The following is a 16733-nucleotide window of genomic DNA, read 5'->3' as shown; positions in this document are numbered from 1 at the left end:
CATAAAATGAAAGCAATGCATCAGATGCTAGCTGGAAAACAGCCTTTTCTCATTTTGTTTTTTTACCCCTGCCACATGAGGTCACCCTCCCCCCACCCCCACTGCCCCCCTTCTCTCAGTAAGTACTAGAGGGAGCAGTCAAGAGTGCTGCATAAAAGCAAACTTTTCTCCTTGAAGTGGCCTGGGTTTTGGGAGGGAAAGGGAGTCTGGAGGGGCAATGGGGTGGGATCGGTGATCGGACTTAGTTAAGGGTTTTTATTGCTGTGATGAAACACCATGACCCAAAAGTAAGTTGGGGAGCAAAGGGTTTATTTAGCTTACCCTTCCACATCAGTGCTCATCATCAAAGGACGTCAGGACAGGAACTCAAGCAGGGCAGGAATCTGGAGGCAACAGCCATGGAGGGGTGCTGCTTACTGCCTTGCTTCCCAAGGCTTGCTCAACCTGCTTTCTGATAGAACTCAGGAGTGCTAGCCCAGGGCGGGGGCCACCACCGACAATGGACTGTGCACTCTCACATCAATCACTAATTAAGAAAATGCCCTACAGCCCTGCCTGTGGACTGGTCTTACTGAAGAATTTTCTCAACTGAGGCACCCTCTTCTCTACTTTAGCTTTTGTCAAGTTGACATAAGAGCAGCTGTCACAGGCCCCACGAAGTAATTCAGTGTTGATCCTCACATTGTGAGGCCCTGGAGGGACCCACGGAGGCACAGGCTTGGCCAACCCCCCCTCCCCCCCGTGGGAGCTGCTGGACTGTGGTATCTCCATGAGGTGCTGGGCTTGGCACCTCTCCGAGTGACACAGCTTCCAAGCTGGGGCATTCTTTGACTGTGTCAAGCAGGGTTCTGCCCTTGCGTCAAATCCTTCCAACAAGTTCCTCGGTGGAAAACGGGGACTCCGCACCCTTCCTTCCCATTCTCTGTTTTGGGCTTAGTCTCCCGACTTCTTGGCACTTGAGATTTTTCATCCATGAAATGAGAATGCTGCTCCTCCTCCTCCAGATGGTTGTGTGGGTCCCACCGAGAGCACGTGGTCACAACAACAGTGTGCACACAGACTGTGGCTCTCAGCTGCCTTCAGGGTTGGCTTCTTTGCTTTCCTTGAGATTCTTCTGAAGGAGGGAGCAGAGGCCCTGAACCTCAGCTGCAGCTGCACATCCGGCTCCTAAGCCACTCAAGGCCCTCCCTGGCTCACAGTTCCTGTATTTGGACTCTGAAGTTATCCTAAGCCCTCCTCTCACCCTCAGCAGAGTATTTCCACAAGGGAGGCAGTTCCACCAGTGGGCTGTGGCCTTCCTGGCTACCCTGTAACTGCCCTTCCTTTTTCAAATTATTTTCTAAACATGTTGGGGAGATAGGTCAGGTCTTGAAGAATTCCCGAAGCCAGCAGGAAAGAATTCTGAGAAGGAAATCTTGGGAATCAGGACAAAGCGTCATTCGCCGTCTATTGACCTCACATCAGGTCCACAGAGTGCATCATCTCGTTGGACCGCACTCTGTCTCTGTCTAGGGTGATGCTGACTACTGTAGGAGGAACACAGGTCTTTTGGTCCACAGGTGACACTTGTCTCCCGCCTCAAGCGACTCTTCAATGCAGGGATTATGGAGAAGGGCAGTTCTTTTCCACCTGGTGACCTGGGAGCTGGGCAACTCCCACATTGTCTCTCTGTCATTGCCTGGAGGACAGAGAAGGTAAGCCCCTGCACAAGGGCTCCTCTGGGAGGTGCCATGCACCCCTCAAATTCACAGGAGCAAGACTCAGTCATGAGACCTCATCCAGACACAGGGTGTGCTGGCCTGGCTGCCATTTCTGGCCGTGGAAGCGTTGTCTGGTCGTTAGGTAGCCTGCCTAGCCACACCGCACGTGCACTAGCTGATTAGCTGATTGCTGTCTGGTGAAAACTAAATGCTTTGGGGTCAGCCAACAAATTGCATTTGCTAACACAGAGGTGTTTGGTTTGGTTTGGTTTAGTTTGGGTATCATGACATAGTACAGAGCCTTGAACTCACTATGTAACCCACGCCGGCCTTGAACTTGTATTGTTTTTGTGTCCACCATTCCCATGGGGCTGAGAACACAGGGTCCCTTTATCCCTGATCCTCTGGCTTTGTGATGGCAACTATGTACCACCATGCTCAGCTAGAATGTTAAGAACAAATAAGATTTTAGATTCTGTAAGTCTGAAATCTTACAGAATGAATCTGTCTCCTTAGTTTATCCACAATTCCTCAAATGCCAGAGCAAAGGTGTCTGGAGGCCATGGTGGTGCCAGTCAGGGAGCTGGCAGGGGCTCTGTCTTCAGTCTGCCCTCCACTCGTAGAAACCATTATCCCCAGAAAGATGTCCCAACTCTGGACTCCTGCCAGGAATCAAGGCCTGACACCATCTGTAAGAGATAAATAAATCGAAATATCATCAGCGAATAAGTGTGTGCCATCTGCTACCATGTCAGTTCAACTGGCAGAGGCCTCCAGAGAAACTCCTAGAAGTGCTTGCCAAGGCTCTGCTGCCAGCCTGGTGTGAGGAGAGAAGCACCCTGCAGGGCCTGCTGGCCTGCTCCGGCCCCAGCCCCCAGCACTGTTCCCTCCATCTGGCTAGTGTGGGCTTTTGCCCTTGCCCATTGTCTCTTGCTGGTGCATTTAGTGGGGACCAGACCACAATCTTTTCTGCCCTCCAAGCAAGCTGAAATTACCCGTGATAGAGAAAGTTCCCTGCATGTGTGTCCAGGGCTCTGGCTCTCTGTGGGACCCTCTCAAGACCAGAGTCCCAGTTGGAACCAGCCTAATCTAAAACCCTGCAGCTGGGTTTCTTCTGGGAAGTTCCAGCTCTTCTGGTTATTTGTGGAGTCCTCTTTGAAGACTTCCCACAGGACAAATGGGCTCTCTAGATCCTGCCAACTCTGCTAAGAGAGGGTGAAGGACAGTGGCCAGCACAGGGCTCTGTGCCACATCGCCTGTGGCTGGCTGTGTGGTGTGACCCGTGCTTTGCTTTCTTCACCTATAAAATGGAGGGTGGTCGTAACACCTGCTTCTAGGGCTGCTGTGCTGTTGAGATGCATGTGGAAAGCACCTGAAAAAGGGCTCAATACAAAGGATGTGCATACTGTGTGGCCACAGAGCAAGGGATGGTGGCACGATTATGTCCTCATAGCAATCATGAGAGGGACCCAAGAATGATCCAAGTTCAAGGCCAGCCTGGGTTACAATGAGGCTCTGTGTACAACACGGTGATACTCTTCTTAACCAAACCAAACCAAACCAAACCAAACCAAGACAAGACAAGACAAGACAAGACAAGACAAGGCAAACCAAACCAAACCAGACCAAGCCAAACCAAACTGAGCCAAGCCAAACCAAACCAAACCAGACTGAACCAAACCAAATCAAGCCAAGCCAAGCCAAGCTAAACCAAACCAAACACCTCCACGTTAGCAAATGCAATTTGTTGGCTGACTTTGTGAGGCCATGGGTACCACCGTCCTCCATCTCCTACCTGTCCCAGTCTCTTCCCACCCTTATTGCAGAAATCTCAGCTTCCCCATCTGTTGGGGTGTCGAATGAAATCACAGTCCCCAGACTCAGCCATGGTGGGCTCCCCATGTTCCCCTCTCTCACCGATCAAGCTCTGCTGCCAGCTTGGACCTGAGCTTCTGTGTGACCATGCCAAGGGCGGCTTGGCCAATCCTCAGCATCCCCATATCTCTGCCAGTCCTAGGCATCTGTCTCTGGCCTCTTTCCTTGTTTCTGCTTGTGGCTATGCCAGGTTCCCACCCCTGCTCCTGCTGAGCATGCAGAATTGCAGCTTCCTGTTTCTGGCTTCCAGGGATGCTCAGGGCTCTCCTTGCAGGAGAGACACCGTATTCCCCGAACCCCGGAGAAGGAATAAAAGAAGCTTGGATAAGTGGAGCCAAATCCAAGGCAGGTGCTTTGCACTCAACTATTTCAATCCTTCCACAAACCTGCGATAGAGATGTGTTAACCCCTATTCATCCACCAGTTCACTTTCTCTGCTTTCACCTATTAGTGACCAACCATAATAAAGGTGGTAAATAGGAAATCCCAGAAGTAGATAATTCATAAGTTTTAAATTGTGAGACACCCTGAATGGCATAATGAGGACCAGTGCTCTCTGACTCACCTCAGATATGACTCCTCCCTTTGGTTCTCCTTGCTGTATAAACTGTCCTCCCCCCACCCCTATCAGTCATTGCCTACAGATAGACTACAGATGCCTACAGACAGCATCACGAGCAGGAGAGAGAGAGAAATCAGACCCATAAATCTGTCCTTTTATTCTTACTGTGCCTCAAAGGGCACATAGTATCTGTACGACCTGAGACTGTGGTTTCAGGCATCCGTTGGAGATTTTGGAGTGCGTAGCCAGTGAGTAGGCGACCATGGTATAATTTCTACTTGGCAGGTAAGGAAAAGGGTCTGTACAGAGAGGTGGACCTACATACCAAAGTTACACTGCTAGGAGGAAGTAGACAATAAATCTGAACCCTTCCTTTCAAGGAGGAAGTTGCCTTGGCAAGTGGTGTTCCTGGGATCCTGGGAGCCTCCTTCCTGTCTGGACTGGTTCCCCTGACTCTGAGTAGGCAGCTGATATAGAGTGAGATATCATTATCAGACATGGACCTTCCGAGTGGGAGAGATAGTTGGTGAGCAAGGAAGGGTCCTGGCGACAGAGCTGGAGGACGGTTGAGCTGGATCTTGGTGGGTGGGGAAGGTCCTCTTGCACAGAGCGGAGAGGGCAAAGGCTTTGAGTAGAAAAAGGGCCAAGACAAAGAGAGTGTCCTGGGCTTTCTATTGCTGTGATAAAGACACCACGGCCCAAGCTGCCTGGGAAGGAAAGGGTTTATTTCACAACCCATCCCTGGGGATGTCGATGCAGGAATTCAAACAGGGCAGCGACCTGGAGGCAGGAGCTGACATGGAGGCAACAGAGGAGTGCCGCCTTGCTCCTCATGGCTTGCTTATCCTGCTTTCTTACACACTCAGGGCCACTAGCGCGGGGCTGGCACCGCCCACAGTGAGCTAGCATCAATAATCAATTGAGAAGATGTATCATGTGAGCTTGCCTCATGAGGAAATTTGGTGGGGTTCCCTCCTCTCAAATGACTCTTAGCTGATGCCAAATGACGCAAAACTACCCAGGACAGAGGGTCAAACGGTAGGTGGCAATTCATAGAGTGAAGGGCGACACTCCAAGACATTGTGTTTCCAGGGTCGGTACCAAGTACATACCCATGATCCTTGCACTCAGGGATCCAGGATGCTCATGAGATCAGCCTGGGCAACATAATGAGCTGTCTCAAAAAGACAGACCTAAAATCAGTGTAAAAGATACAGTGTCGGAAGTTCAGGTCTTCTGCTTGGTAACAACGTAGGCTGCCCTCAGAGCCGCCCCTGCCCCTGCCATGTCAACATCCTTTCTTGTGTGTCTCTTGTCTCTTAAGTTCACTTGGCACATCCCATTCCTGCCTCTGCCTTCCCTGTGCTTGCTGGTTTGCTGGCCTCTCATCCTTCAGTGCACCCGTCTGTCAACTTCCTGAAAAGGCAGGCTAGGAAAAGGGCCTTTCCCTGTTTCTTGCCAGTCGTGTTCCCTCAGCACCCTCGAACGTTTCAGGCAGTAAGGACACAGCAATGAACAAGACTCCTGTGTCCACAAAGCTTTGTTGGTTGCTGAATCCAGGGGGACCCCCCCCCCCCCGCCCCCCGCGCTCCCTCCACAAGATGGATGCTGTCTCATTTGGAAGAGCAAAGGTACATTTCCCTGATGAGAAGGCTCTAAGGTGGCTGATGCACAAAGGTGCTTTGCTGGCAGAATGGAGGTCATGTGGGAGTGGAGAGTTTGTCTTCCTGGCTCACTGTTGTGTTATCAGCACCTGGAACCATGCCGGGTACATAGTAGGTTTTCAGTAAAGGTTGGGGATACAGCTGCATGGCAATGAGACTCTGATGCTCTGCTCTAGGGGAAGGTTGCTTCCTTTTATCGGCTGGATGGGGGTGGGCTTCATTACCACATTTATACTTACACACACACACACACACACACACCCCATATACTTTGACATTTTCAACCCCCCTCATCCTTCTTCCAAAATTCTATCTTCATGTTTTTTAACTGACTGTTCTCTCTCTCTCTCTCTCTCTCTCTCTCTCTCTCTCTCTCTCTCTCTCTAATGTGTATGGGTATGTGTGCTACAGTGCACGTGTAGCTGGCAGGGGACAACCCTATGGAGTCAGGTCTCTTTTCCACCTTATGTGGGCCCTGGGAATTCAGCTCAGGTCTCCAGGGTTTTTCTGCAAGCTCCTTTCCCCACAGCGCCATCTCTTCTGTCCTCTTTCCCCTGCCCCCATCAAATCTAGAGTTTGCATAGAAGAAAACATTTAATACCACAAGTATTTGTGGTACTGTTTATTTTACTTAACACAATGACAAATTTCAGTTTTATCAATTTTCCTGAAAATGACAGCATTTCATTCGTTACAGCTGAGCAAAACCCCATCGCACGCCCCACATCACCCTTCTCCACTCACCTATTGCCGGGGGCCACGTCTGGTCCTCCAATTCTACAGTTGTAAATCCTGCTGTGATAAGCATGCATAGGCAGGGATGGAGAACTATTAGGACCCAAAGTTAAACACTTCTAGATAGCTTAGTACATTGATTTTGATTTTGATGAGGAAGACACACACACACACACACACACACACACACACACACACACACACACACAGAGAGAGAGAGAGAGAGAGAGAGAGAGAGAGCCCCCACTATGTGTGGGGTCAGCTGTGCAGTGTCCAGGCTGTTTCCGACACTGTCTACACACTTTCCCCTAAAGTCCAGGACAGGTATGTTCTGTGGACAGCTAGGAAAACAAACGAACAAACAATACCTGCAGACCTGCCCCCACTCTGCTCCTCTAGACCCTGGGCAGTCAGGGCCTCCTGGCTGCTAGGTTTTCACCTCATCTATGGTTCTATAAATAGCCACAATACACCCCTGGGATGGCACCATCTGTTTCCTGCCAGGCCCCTGTGACCCAGATGGCTGGCATGTCAATTCTCATTCAACCAGACAACAAACTGCCTAACTACCCACCCACAGACTCTCTCCAGTCACTGCTGGCCACCGTCATCTTCAGTGGGTGACTGGTATAGGCTGTGTGCGGAGTCCCACTTGTGGGTCTCTGAGGATGCACGGCCCTGGTGAGGAGGGCATCCTCTAAGGCTGTGCGAGTGCACATGCCCTACCATGTCTAGGTGTTCCAGAGCCCATGCATCTATTTCTCTAGACACAGTGTCTGCTCTAAGGGGTGGAGTGAACAAGTCAACCTCCTCGCAGCTGAGGACCCCTTCTAGCCTCCGAGTCACACAGCATTCCCACAAGGTCTTGGACACTCTCTCGTTCTCCTTCCTGCAGGAATACCAGGTTCTGCTGAGCTTGACAATCTTTCCCTTTTCCAGACCAGTAATCCTTAGGCGTCTTGCTCATGACAGATCCAAACTGCATCTCCTGTGCATCATCTGCTCCCCCCAGCCCAGCAGAGCCATCTTCCACTGACTCAGGACCCTATCACTGTCTCGTGGAGCTCTGGGGATACCATTGGACGTTTAGGGACTTTCTTTCTTGGGGACGGGTGCTGTCTTCTTCATCTTAAAAGGTCAAGTTAAAGGGTGATTGACACACTTGAACCCTCTGTGGGTTTTAGACCCATGAAATCAGTCTCAGTGTGTGTCTTCTTCCCTAAAATGGAGACCTCTTAACTCTAATGACCTTCCAAACCTTTTCTATGCTCTTTAGTTCATTGCCCAAGAAAGAACACTGCCATCAGGTGGCAGCAAGTTGACAGTGCTCGGGTCTGGCCTTAGGCTCATATGTATGTGCGTGAAGGAGGAAGGGTCAGTGCACTTGCCTTTGGTTTTATGTCCCTCAGAACCCTTTAATTAAACATATCAACTTAATAATACCTGACACGTTGATGCTGGTGCTGTAAGGGCCACTTGTAAGATCAGCAAATCAATATGGCACCAGGCAGCATCTCCCCATTAAGGTCTCATGATTAATTTCTACGGTGGATGCCAAGGCATCGCTCGTGTTTAGACGTCAGCTGTTAGACCTTCGGTTGTTAAGGTGTCCTGTCTTCCTCATGTCACCTCTGCGATTTCCCTTGAATGTCAGCTCTACCCTGCTTTAGGCAGTGTAGGCTGAGTTCGGCCGTATCTGCCCAAACACCCTTTTTAGCTTTGTGAAACAGAAATAAAAGTGTGCAAGCCATTTATTTGTCCCCGTGTGTGTTTCCCTGCTGGTCTAGAGTTATGTTCCCTGGGGGATTCCTTGCAGGACCCAGCTGTAGCAGCAGCAGCAACGGGCACAGTAGGAAACAGGCATAGCAATGAGAATAGAGGGCCGGGGTATTTCGTGGCCTGGGGATTGGAGTCTGTGGTCCATTACTTGCTGTCTCGGTGGTTTGAGTGAGTTACACAACGTTCAGAGCCTTGGCTTACTTCTTAAGCAGGTATTCTTGGGGGTCGTTATGGCATGAAGAAGAACGCAAGTACCTTCTTCACAAGCAGGAGGAGACAGCGTCAAACAGACAAACAGACAGCATACTGCCTGCCTTTCTGTTGCTGTGATGAAATACCACGAGCAATGCAACTTTAAAACAGAGTTTATCTGGGTCTAGCTGCCCAGGGAGGAGCATCCAGGGTGGCAAAGAGGCAGCAAGTGGCAGACATGGCAACTAGAGCAGAAGCTTACACTTCAAACCACAAACAGGAAGCAGAGAGTGAACTGGTAATGGCACAAGGCTTTTAAACCTCAGTCCCGCCCCCTCCCCCCCACCATCACCCCCCCTGACATACTTCCTTCAGCCAGACCATATCTCCTAAGCCTGCCTATATGTCTTAGTTAGGGATACTATTGCTGTTATGAAACACCATGACCAAAGGCAACTTGGGGAGGAAAGGATTTATTTGGTTTATGCTTCCACACCATTGTTCAGCATTGAGGGAAGACGGGCAAGAACTCGAAGCATGTCAGGAACTTGGAAGCGGGAGCTGATGCAAAGGCCATGCAGGAATGCTGCTGACTGGCTTGCTCTGCATGACTTCTTCAGCCTGCTTTCTTACAGACCCCAGAACCACCAGTCCAGGGATGGCCCCACCCACAGTGGGCTTGACCCTTCCATGTCAATTACTAATTAAGAAAATGCCCTACTAGTTTGCCTACCCTCAAATCTTGTGGAGACATTTTTCTCAATGCGGATGACATAAAACTAGCCACTACACTACCCAAACAATGCCACTAACTGGGGACCAAATATTCAAATGCCTGAGACTATGCGGGGGGTGGGTGGTGGGTGGGGGGAGGGGCATCTCATTCAAAACACTACAGACAAAACCCAAAGCCTCAGACTTAAAGCAATGAAAACCCACAGCTGACACCAACAACATAATGGAATGAGACAAGTGCTCCCCCAAAGGCTGGGGAGAGAATGAGGGGGTCCATTCCTGTTGCTTCTAGTCAACGTTATACGGTAAGTTTTAGCCAAGCAGGTGATCACAAGAAGGAATGAAGGAGGTCAGGATCGGAAAGACAGAACAAAACTGTCTCTACTCGAACACGACACAGGCTTGCACTCTGCACAGTACATCCTGGCAACTCAGCGAGAACCATCACACCTGGCACGTAAGCTCAGCACAATGGCAGCCTGTAGCATCTGCATCCAAAACTAATCGTATTTACAGGCGCCAGCAGCAAATAAGCCAAATGTGGAACGAAGGGAACAGTTCTGTTAACGACAGTGAGATAGTGAGATGGGGAGAAACGTAACAAAAGAACACAAGGCCAATTCTTTGAAAACTACAAAACGTTGAGAGAAATGCAGGTGGACCGAAGAAGGCAGGAAGGTGGCCGGTGGTCATGAAAGGAGGATGGTGGATGTTAGACTGAGCTGGCCCCTCTGCCCTGGGCACTCTCCAGTGTCAATGCAATCTTGAACAAAATTCCAACCCGCTTTTCTGCAGAAATTGACAAGTTGGTCCTACAATTCACATGAAAATGCCAGAAGCCTAGAATAGCCAAAACAAGTTCTAAATGCAGAAGCTCTAATTTCCAAACACACCACAAACTACAAAGGCAATATGGTATTGGCATAATGGCAGCTATATAGAGCGACTATGTATAAGCAGGGGTGAGACAAAGCCTGCATTCACGCAGGCGAGTTTTTTTTTTTATGAAAGAACCAAGACAATCCAGTATTGAGAAGTCATCTTCAAGAGTGGTATGGGAGCAGCTAGGGACCTGCATGCCAAAGTGGCCCCCTTCATACAGACAGATGGTCAATGCTAGCACAAGTGATAAAAGATATAAGACATGGAGGTTGGAGGGGTGAGTCTCCGTGAGATGGTTAGGCAAGTCTTCTTAGATACAATCTCAAAACACGCAGGATGAAGAAAAATGCAATAAGTGGGGTTTCATTAAAGCCTGAACTCTTTATTCTCTCATCTGCTTATATCTAGCTGTCATCTATCACCTATCTATAATCTATCTCTCACCTATTGATCTGTCATCCATCTATCATTGATGTCTGTGTCATCTATCCTTCTGTACCTATCATCTGCTTCTTTATATCTATTTAGATATTATTTAGGTATCTACCAGGTCACTTCAAGGACAACCGTAGTGACGAAGCGTAAGCAATTCCAGCGTTGGGAAACTAGAGGCCTCATCCAGCTGCTTTAGGAGAGAGCCTTGTCCCCTTGATGTCATGACCCCTGATCTTACTTTGTCCACAAAAAACTTGTCCACGAACACTGGCAAATGTCCTCAAAAGGGAGAATAGATTACTGGAATGCAGCGCAGTACTATCTGCTTTGTCTTCAGGGCTTGTGGTCCATGTCTCAGGGGATGCTAGAAAATTCCCATAGAGCAAGCTGCATCTGAACTAGTTTGCCCTATGCCCTTGCAGCGCAGCCACAGAGCCCCTGAGCTATCTGCCCTTTCATAGTCTCTGCATAGGGTCTCCTCTGCACAACTGTTCTCACACTAGGGACCTTCACCAAGCAAAACAAGGGTTACTCAGATACAAGCACTGTGACACCATGACAATCACCAGATAACAGTGAGGCTACTGAGGGACTGACAGGAGGCGCTGCATACGGTGTGGAGTTGTTGCTCAAAGGGATGAACTGTACAGTGACTGTGGGAAGGCACCATGCTACTTTGAATGCAGTGTGACCAAACATCTGAGTTTTTTTTTTTTTTTTTAAAGATTTATTTATTTGTGTATTATGTATACAGATCTCATTATAGATGGTTGTGAGCCACCATGTGGTTGCTGGGAATTGAACTCATGACCTTTGGAAGAGCAGTCAGTACCCTTCACCTCTGAGCCATCTCTCCAGCCCCATCTGAGTTTTTTTATTTGTAGAATTTTCCACTTACTACTTTGAGACTGTGGTTGACCGCAGGTAACTGAAGCTACAGAAAGCAAAACAAAGGAATGTGATTCTGTGCTACAAAGAAAAACCAATCAAGCGCCAACACCTCAGACACCTTAGAACCATGCTGCTAAGAGAGAGAACCGAGTCACAGAAGGCCATTGACAAGATGACCGTTTCTGTGAGATCCCTCACTAAGCAAATCCAGAGACAGAAATAGATTAGTCATAGCCTAGGGCTGGGAGGGTTAGAGGAAGGGAGGGTAGATTGCTAATAGGTACAGTTTTGGGGGAGGGCAGTGAAAATGTATAAAATTGATCGTGGGGATTGCCGCCAAGACTTGGGGCAATACTGTGGATACGTGGAAAGCTGTTGACTTGCCTTGAAATAGTGAATCCTGGGCCACGTGAATTATACCTCTGGCAAAGCATTGTTAAAGGGAAGAGACAGTAAAAACCCTGCTACATAATACTTAAATATGACCTGGAACTGGAACCAGAGCTGGTGCTGGGAGCCTGCCCTTTTTAGAACCAGGGGAAAGCCAAGGGCCACCATAGTCTCACTGGCCCATGCAGAGGCTTTAATTTCTTTTAAAAGCAGAAAAAAATGGTTAAACTGTGAAATGGGTAAAGTGCTTGATACTTGAAACATTCGTGTTTATACCAATGGGGTTGTAAAATATAAAAATTTGAGACGCTGTGCTGGCTGTTTTTATGTCAATTGGCTACAAGCTATAGTCATTTGAGAGGAGAGAGCTTTAGCTGAGAAGATGCCTCCATAGCACTGGGCTGTAGACAAGCCTGTATTTTCTTAATTAGTGAATGTATTAGGGTTTCTATTGCTGTGAAGAGACACCGTGACAGCGGCAACTCTTATGAAGGAAAACATTCAGTTGGGGCTGCCCTACAGCTCAGAAGTTTAGTTTGTTATCATTGTGGCGGGAAGCATGGTGGCACGCAGGCAGACATGGTGCTGGAGAGGTAGCTGAGAGCTCTACGTCTGGACCCTGAGGCAGCAGGAAGAAACAGTGAGGCCTGGGGCCTGGCTTGAGCATCTGAAACGGCAAAGGCCACGTCCCAGTGACATACTTCCCCCAACAAGACCACACCGCCTAGCAGTGCCACTCCCTATGGGCTGAGGGGGCCATTTTTATTCAAACTACCACAGTGATCGATGAGGGAGGACCCAGCCCGTGGTGAGTGGTGCCATCTCCTAGGCTGGTGGGCCTGGGTTCTATAAGCAGGCCGAGCAAGCCACGGGGAGCAGGCCAGTAAGCAGCACCCCTCCATGGCCTCTGCATCAGCTCCTAACTTTGGGTTCCTACCCTGCTTGAGTTCCTGCCCTGACTGCTTTTGATGATGAATTGTCACAGGAAGATGCAAATGAAACGGATCCTTTCCTCCCCCAGTTGTTTTTGGTCATGGTGTTTATCACAGCAATAGTAACCCTGACGAGGATTTAGAACTAAGAGAGTTCATCCTAGTTAGGGCCTCACTGTAAAGTTTGATCCATTGTCAGATTCATGATCCTCCTAGATGCTGGGATTATAGCATCTGTCACTACTCCTGGGTGAAATATGATTTTTGACATTAGTTTTATTTTCTATGTAGGGAGGGAATTGTGAAGACAAAGAATCCAAGATCCAATCAGTGTGGTGCTGGTCTGGACTGAATTGGAACACAGCCCTTGTCTCCTTACAGTTTTTGGGAAATATATATATCATTAAAGACAGTTTAAGACAATTTACTTAAAAATCTAACAAAAAATTCAGTTTTCTTTCTTGAGGGAAGTTGTGGTTGAACTCCAGCCCAGACCCTTATGCACGCGTGTGGCTGTGCTAGTAGGCCGGCTCCTCAGCACCCTTTCTCCTTATCACCCACTTCCAGAATGTTCTTGCTTGTCGACACATCTGCCTTTATATTGTTGATCCTAATCTGAGCAGCGCTGCTTTGCCGTTCGACCCAGGCTGGTGGTTCGGCACCTCAGAGCATTGTGTTGTTTATCTGTAAGGGGAGGGGAGGCTCCCGCCTCTCAGTGCAAGGCTTAGACTAGAAACAGGCAGCATGGTGTCCACCCACCTGTGTGTGGCCGGATGCATCTTGGACAGGAGTGACATGTATCAGAGTAGAGACAAAACCTTGGGAGGGCTTTCAGACTCCCCTGTGATCAGGCCGTGCCTTAACCTCATCTCCCACCACTGTCATTGTCATGTGGCTGCCAGGAAGCTCAGGAGCCAGAAGGGAACTTTGTCTGATAACTATGGTGGCTCCAAATGGACAAAAGGCAGGAAAGGTGTGGAGAGGAGCCCGGATAAGCCACTGGAAGCCTCCCTTGGTCCACAGCAGGAAGTTTGACTCTTTTCTATGAGATGTTATCAAAGGGGTGTGTGTGTGTGTGTGTGTGTGTGTGTGTGTGTGTTTGTGTATACCCGAGCACACACTTGTGCATACATATGCTTCATGTGATCAGCATACAAAAGGGATCAGAGAGAACTGAATGAGTCTAGGAGAACAGGAAGCACAGCCTGGTCAGAGTGGGGGCCAGAAGGAGGCAGATGCAGGACAGAAGGCAGAGGAGCTCAGGCCTATGGCTTGGCCAGGGATGGGGAGCTGGCGGTCCCCACCCAAGATCGTGGCTCACAATAAGGCTGCTTGGAATTGTGGTTAAGGGAGCTGCCTTGTGGGTTGGGGTGGGGCAGTGCCCTTTCTGGGAGTCTTGGACAGGCAGACTGTGAAGCTGTGTCTTCCTATTCTGAAACACTTCCTCTCTTTCCCAAGGTGAGAAATGCCGCAGCTTCATTGACCTGGCCCCGGCTTCAGAGAAAGGTAAGTAGTTATCTCTGCCCTCCCTGGGGACCTGCCCTGACCTGGTGCCTTGTCAGAGCCCGGAGTGTCTCTCCTGCAGCCATAAGGCTTCCAGAAGCTGGGTGTTTTGTCACACAGCACTGTCTGTCTCTGAGTGCGATGAAGTGGGGAAGGCCAGTGAAGAAGGGGGGACTTGTGGATGATTGTTCTACCCCACAGACCTGCCATTTATTGTGGGTTGGGGGGAGCTTGGGGGAGACTAAGGGACAAGGGACAAGAAACTCAGTGCCTCTGAGTTGGCAGGAAGGAGCCAGTTCTCTCAGCGGAGAGAGTGTCCATCTGCAGGGACTGCCTCCTCAGGTTCACTGAAGCCATGTTCTTTCTGAGCACAGGTCCAATCCTGAGGCACTTGGTTGAGCCACAAGGACCTGGCTTCAACCAGAGATCACTAGGCATCACTGTGGTGAGCCAGCATTTTTCCAGAAAGGTGGGGGAGTGGTGGCCTCTAGGGGCTTGGTCACTAATCGTCGGTGTCCAGTTTCGTCAGCAAAAGCCACTATCAATATCAAGATGAAGGGTTTGTCCCTCTCACTGCTGCTGATGGGATTACATCACCAAACTTTCAGGTCAAAGGGTAGGCAGAGCTGGGCTTTTGAGACGGGACCTTGGGTCCAGTGTGGGCTTGCCTGAGCAGGACTCTACATGCATGCCTTCCTTAGCATGGTGGGCGAGTTCTGTGAACACACGCAGTGTGAGTATGTAGGCACCAGGGTGCCCATGTATGCCTGGGTAGTGCACCTGCCTCGGTATGTCTGTGTGTCTGTGTACAGTGTGGGCCTGTTGGCTCTGCTCCTCCAGGGGCGCTCAAGCCTCTTGCTTTCTTTGTGCGGACTGAGGTCCCCCAATAGCGGACATCATCTGTTTTATGGGTGGTGCTGTTTGACTTTTAGGGCTTGGTGGCCACGCAGAGGACCATCTGATGGAATATACCAAAATGTTTATGAGGAGGCTGTTTGATGGGCTTTGTTGCCTAGTGATGGAGGCTTTAATGTCCCCACTGCCTCTCAAAGACTCTGGCTTTCCGTCTGTGTGGTAGGGTTAGTTTGTGGCAGTTGCATGGCTCTCTTAGCTGGCTCTCTGCGGACCCTGGTGCTTGTGGGTCAGGCTACCTGCTCCCCGTATTTTCTCTGCACTTGGTTCTCCACTTCAAACAGGAGCCCAGGGCACAGAGAATGACTTTTTTCTGAGCCATCCCACTTCTGGGGGTGGAGTCTGCACTGAGCATCTCTGCCCTGGTGAATTCTCACTCCAAGCATAGTTTTCTTCTGGACCCTGGTGGCTACATCAGCTGCCTCCTTCCTAGGGTCCTTCTGGTCTGCTAAGGTAACAGAATAGCTCCTCCTCACAGTGTGCACGTGTGTGTGTGTGTGTGTGCGTGTGTGTGTGACACACACACACAGCTAGCAGGTAAGATTAGACTCTAGCTTTTTCCTTTTAATAAATACTTGCATTTGTTTATTGCACATTTGCACACCGCTACACATGTCTGGAGGTCAGAGGGAAATTTGTGGGACTTAGTTCTTTCCTTCTACCATGTGTGTCACAGGGGTTGATCTCAGGTCATCAGGGTTGGTGGCACGTGCTCTTACCCACGAGCCATCCTGCTGGCTTGTGGTTTGTTTCTTGAGACAGAGTCTCATGTAGGGCAGGCTGACTTTGAACTCCTGATCTCCCTGTCTCCTACAGAATCTGATTCTCAGATGTCTGGCTCCTCTGCTGACAAGGTAGAGCCAAGGGTTGTGGGGAGCCTGGGGCTCTGTGAGTTCAGGACTGCACTTCTCTCCTTGCCTTCATCTCTGTTCTAGACATTTTTATGTTTCTGTGACAAATTATTGGCTACTGAGCCTCTTGGTGTCCACTTACTTACTCAGTTATGGTGGGGTGGACCCAAGGCCTCACACGTGTGGGCCAGGTACTCACTGGTGAGCCACACCCTTAAATCAGAACGATTTTTTTATGTTTTGATTTATTTATTTTATGTGTATGAGTGTTTTGCATGCGTGTATGTCTGTACACATATGTGTGCCTGGTGTCTGACGAGGACAGAAGAGGGCACGGGATCCCCTGGGACTGGTGTTACAGACAATTATGAACTTCCATATGGGTGCTGGGAACCGAACCTGAGTCCTCTGGAAGAGCAGTCAGTACTCTTAACTGTTAAGCCATCTCTCCAGTGTGTGTGTGTCTTGTGTAGTGTATCATCCTGCTATACTCCATGTCAACCTCAAACTCATGATCCTCCTGTCCTGGGCTCACACCTAACTTAGAATACTCTTTTAAAAAAAATCACATTGCAGGATCCCTCTGTTTAACTTTCCTGTGGGCCACATCTTACTCAGGGTAAATTCAGTGCTGTTGCTGTGGCTTTCTAGGCTATATGTGACCTGGCCCTCTAGCCAGGATGTCATCTCCTACC

The 16733-nt window shown here is 49.4% G+C and overlaps 1 protein-coding gene across 1 annotated transcript in view; it reads left to right on the top strand.

Annotated features, from left to right (window-relative positions):
• Gsg1l (GSG1 like) overlaps positions 1-16733 on the top strand; it is a 193994-nt gene that overhangs the window by 43961 nt on the left and 133300 nt on the right. The window contains exon 2 of the mRNA XM_051145202.1: positions 14231-14278. Coding sequence (XP_051001159.1) covers positions 14231-14278 — 48 coding nt within the window. The remainder of the gene's footprint in view (positions 1-14230; positions 14279-16733) is intronic.

This window comes from Acomys russatus, chromosome 5 (genome assembly GCF_903995435.1).
Source record: "Acomys russatus chromosome 5, mAcoRus1.1, whole genome shotgun sequence".
Taxonomy (NCBI): Eukaryota; Metazoa; Chordata; class Mammalia; order Rodentia; family Muridae; genus Acomys; species Acomys russatus.
This window is presented reverse-complemented; position numbering and strand designations above follow the sequence as displayed.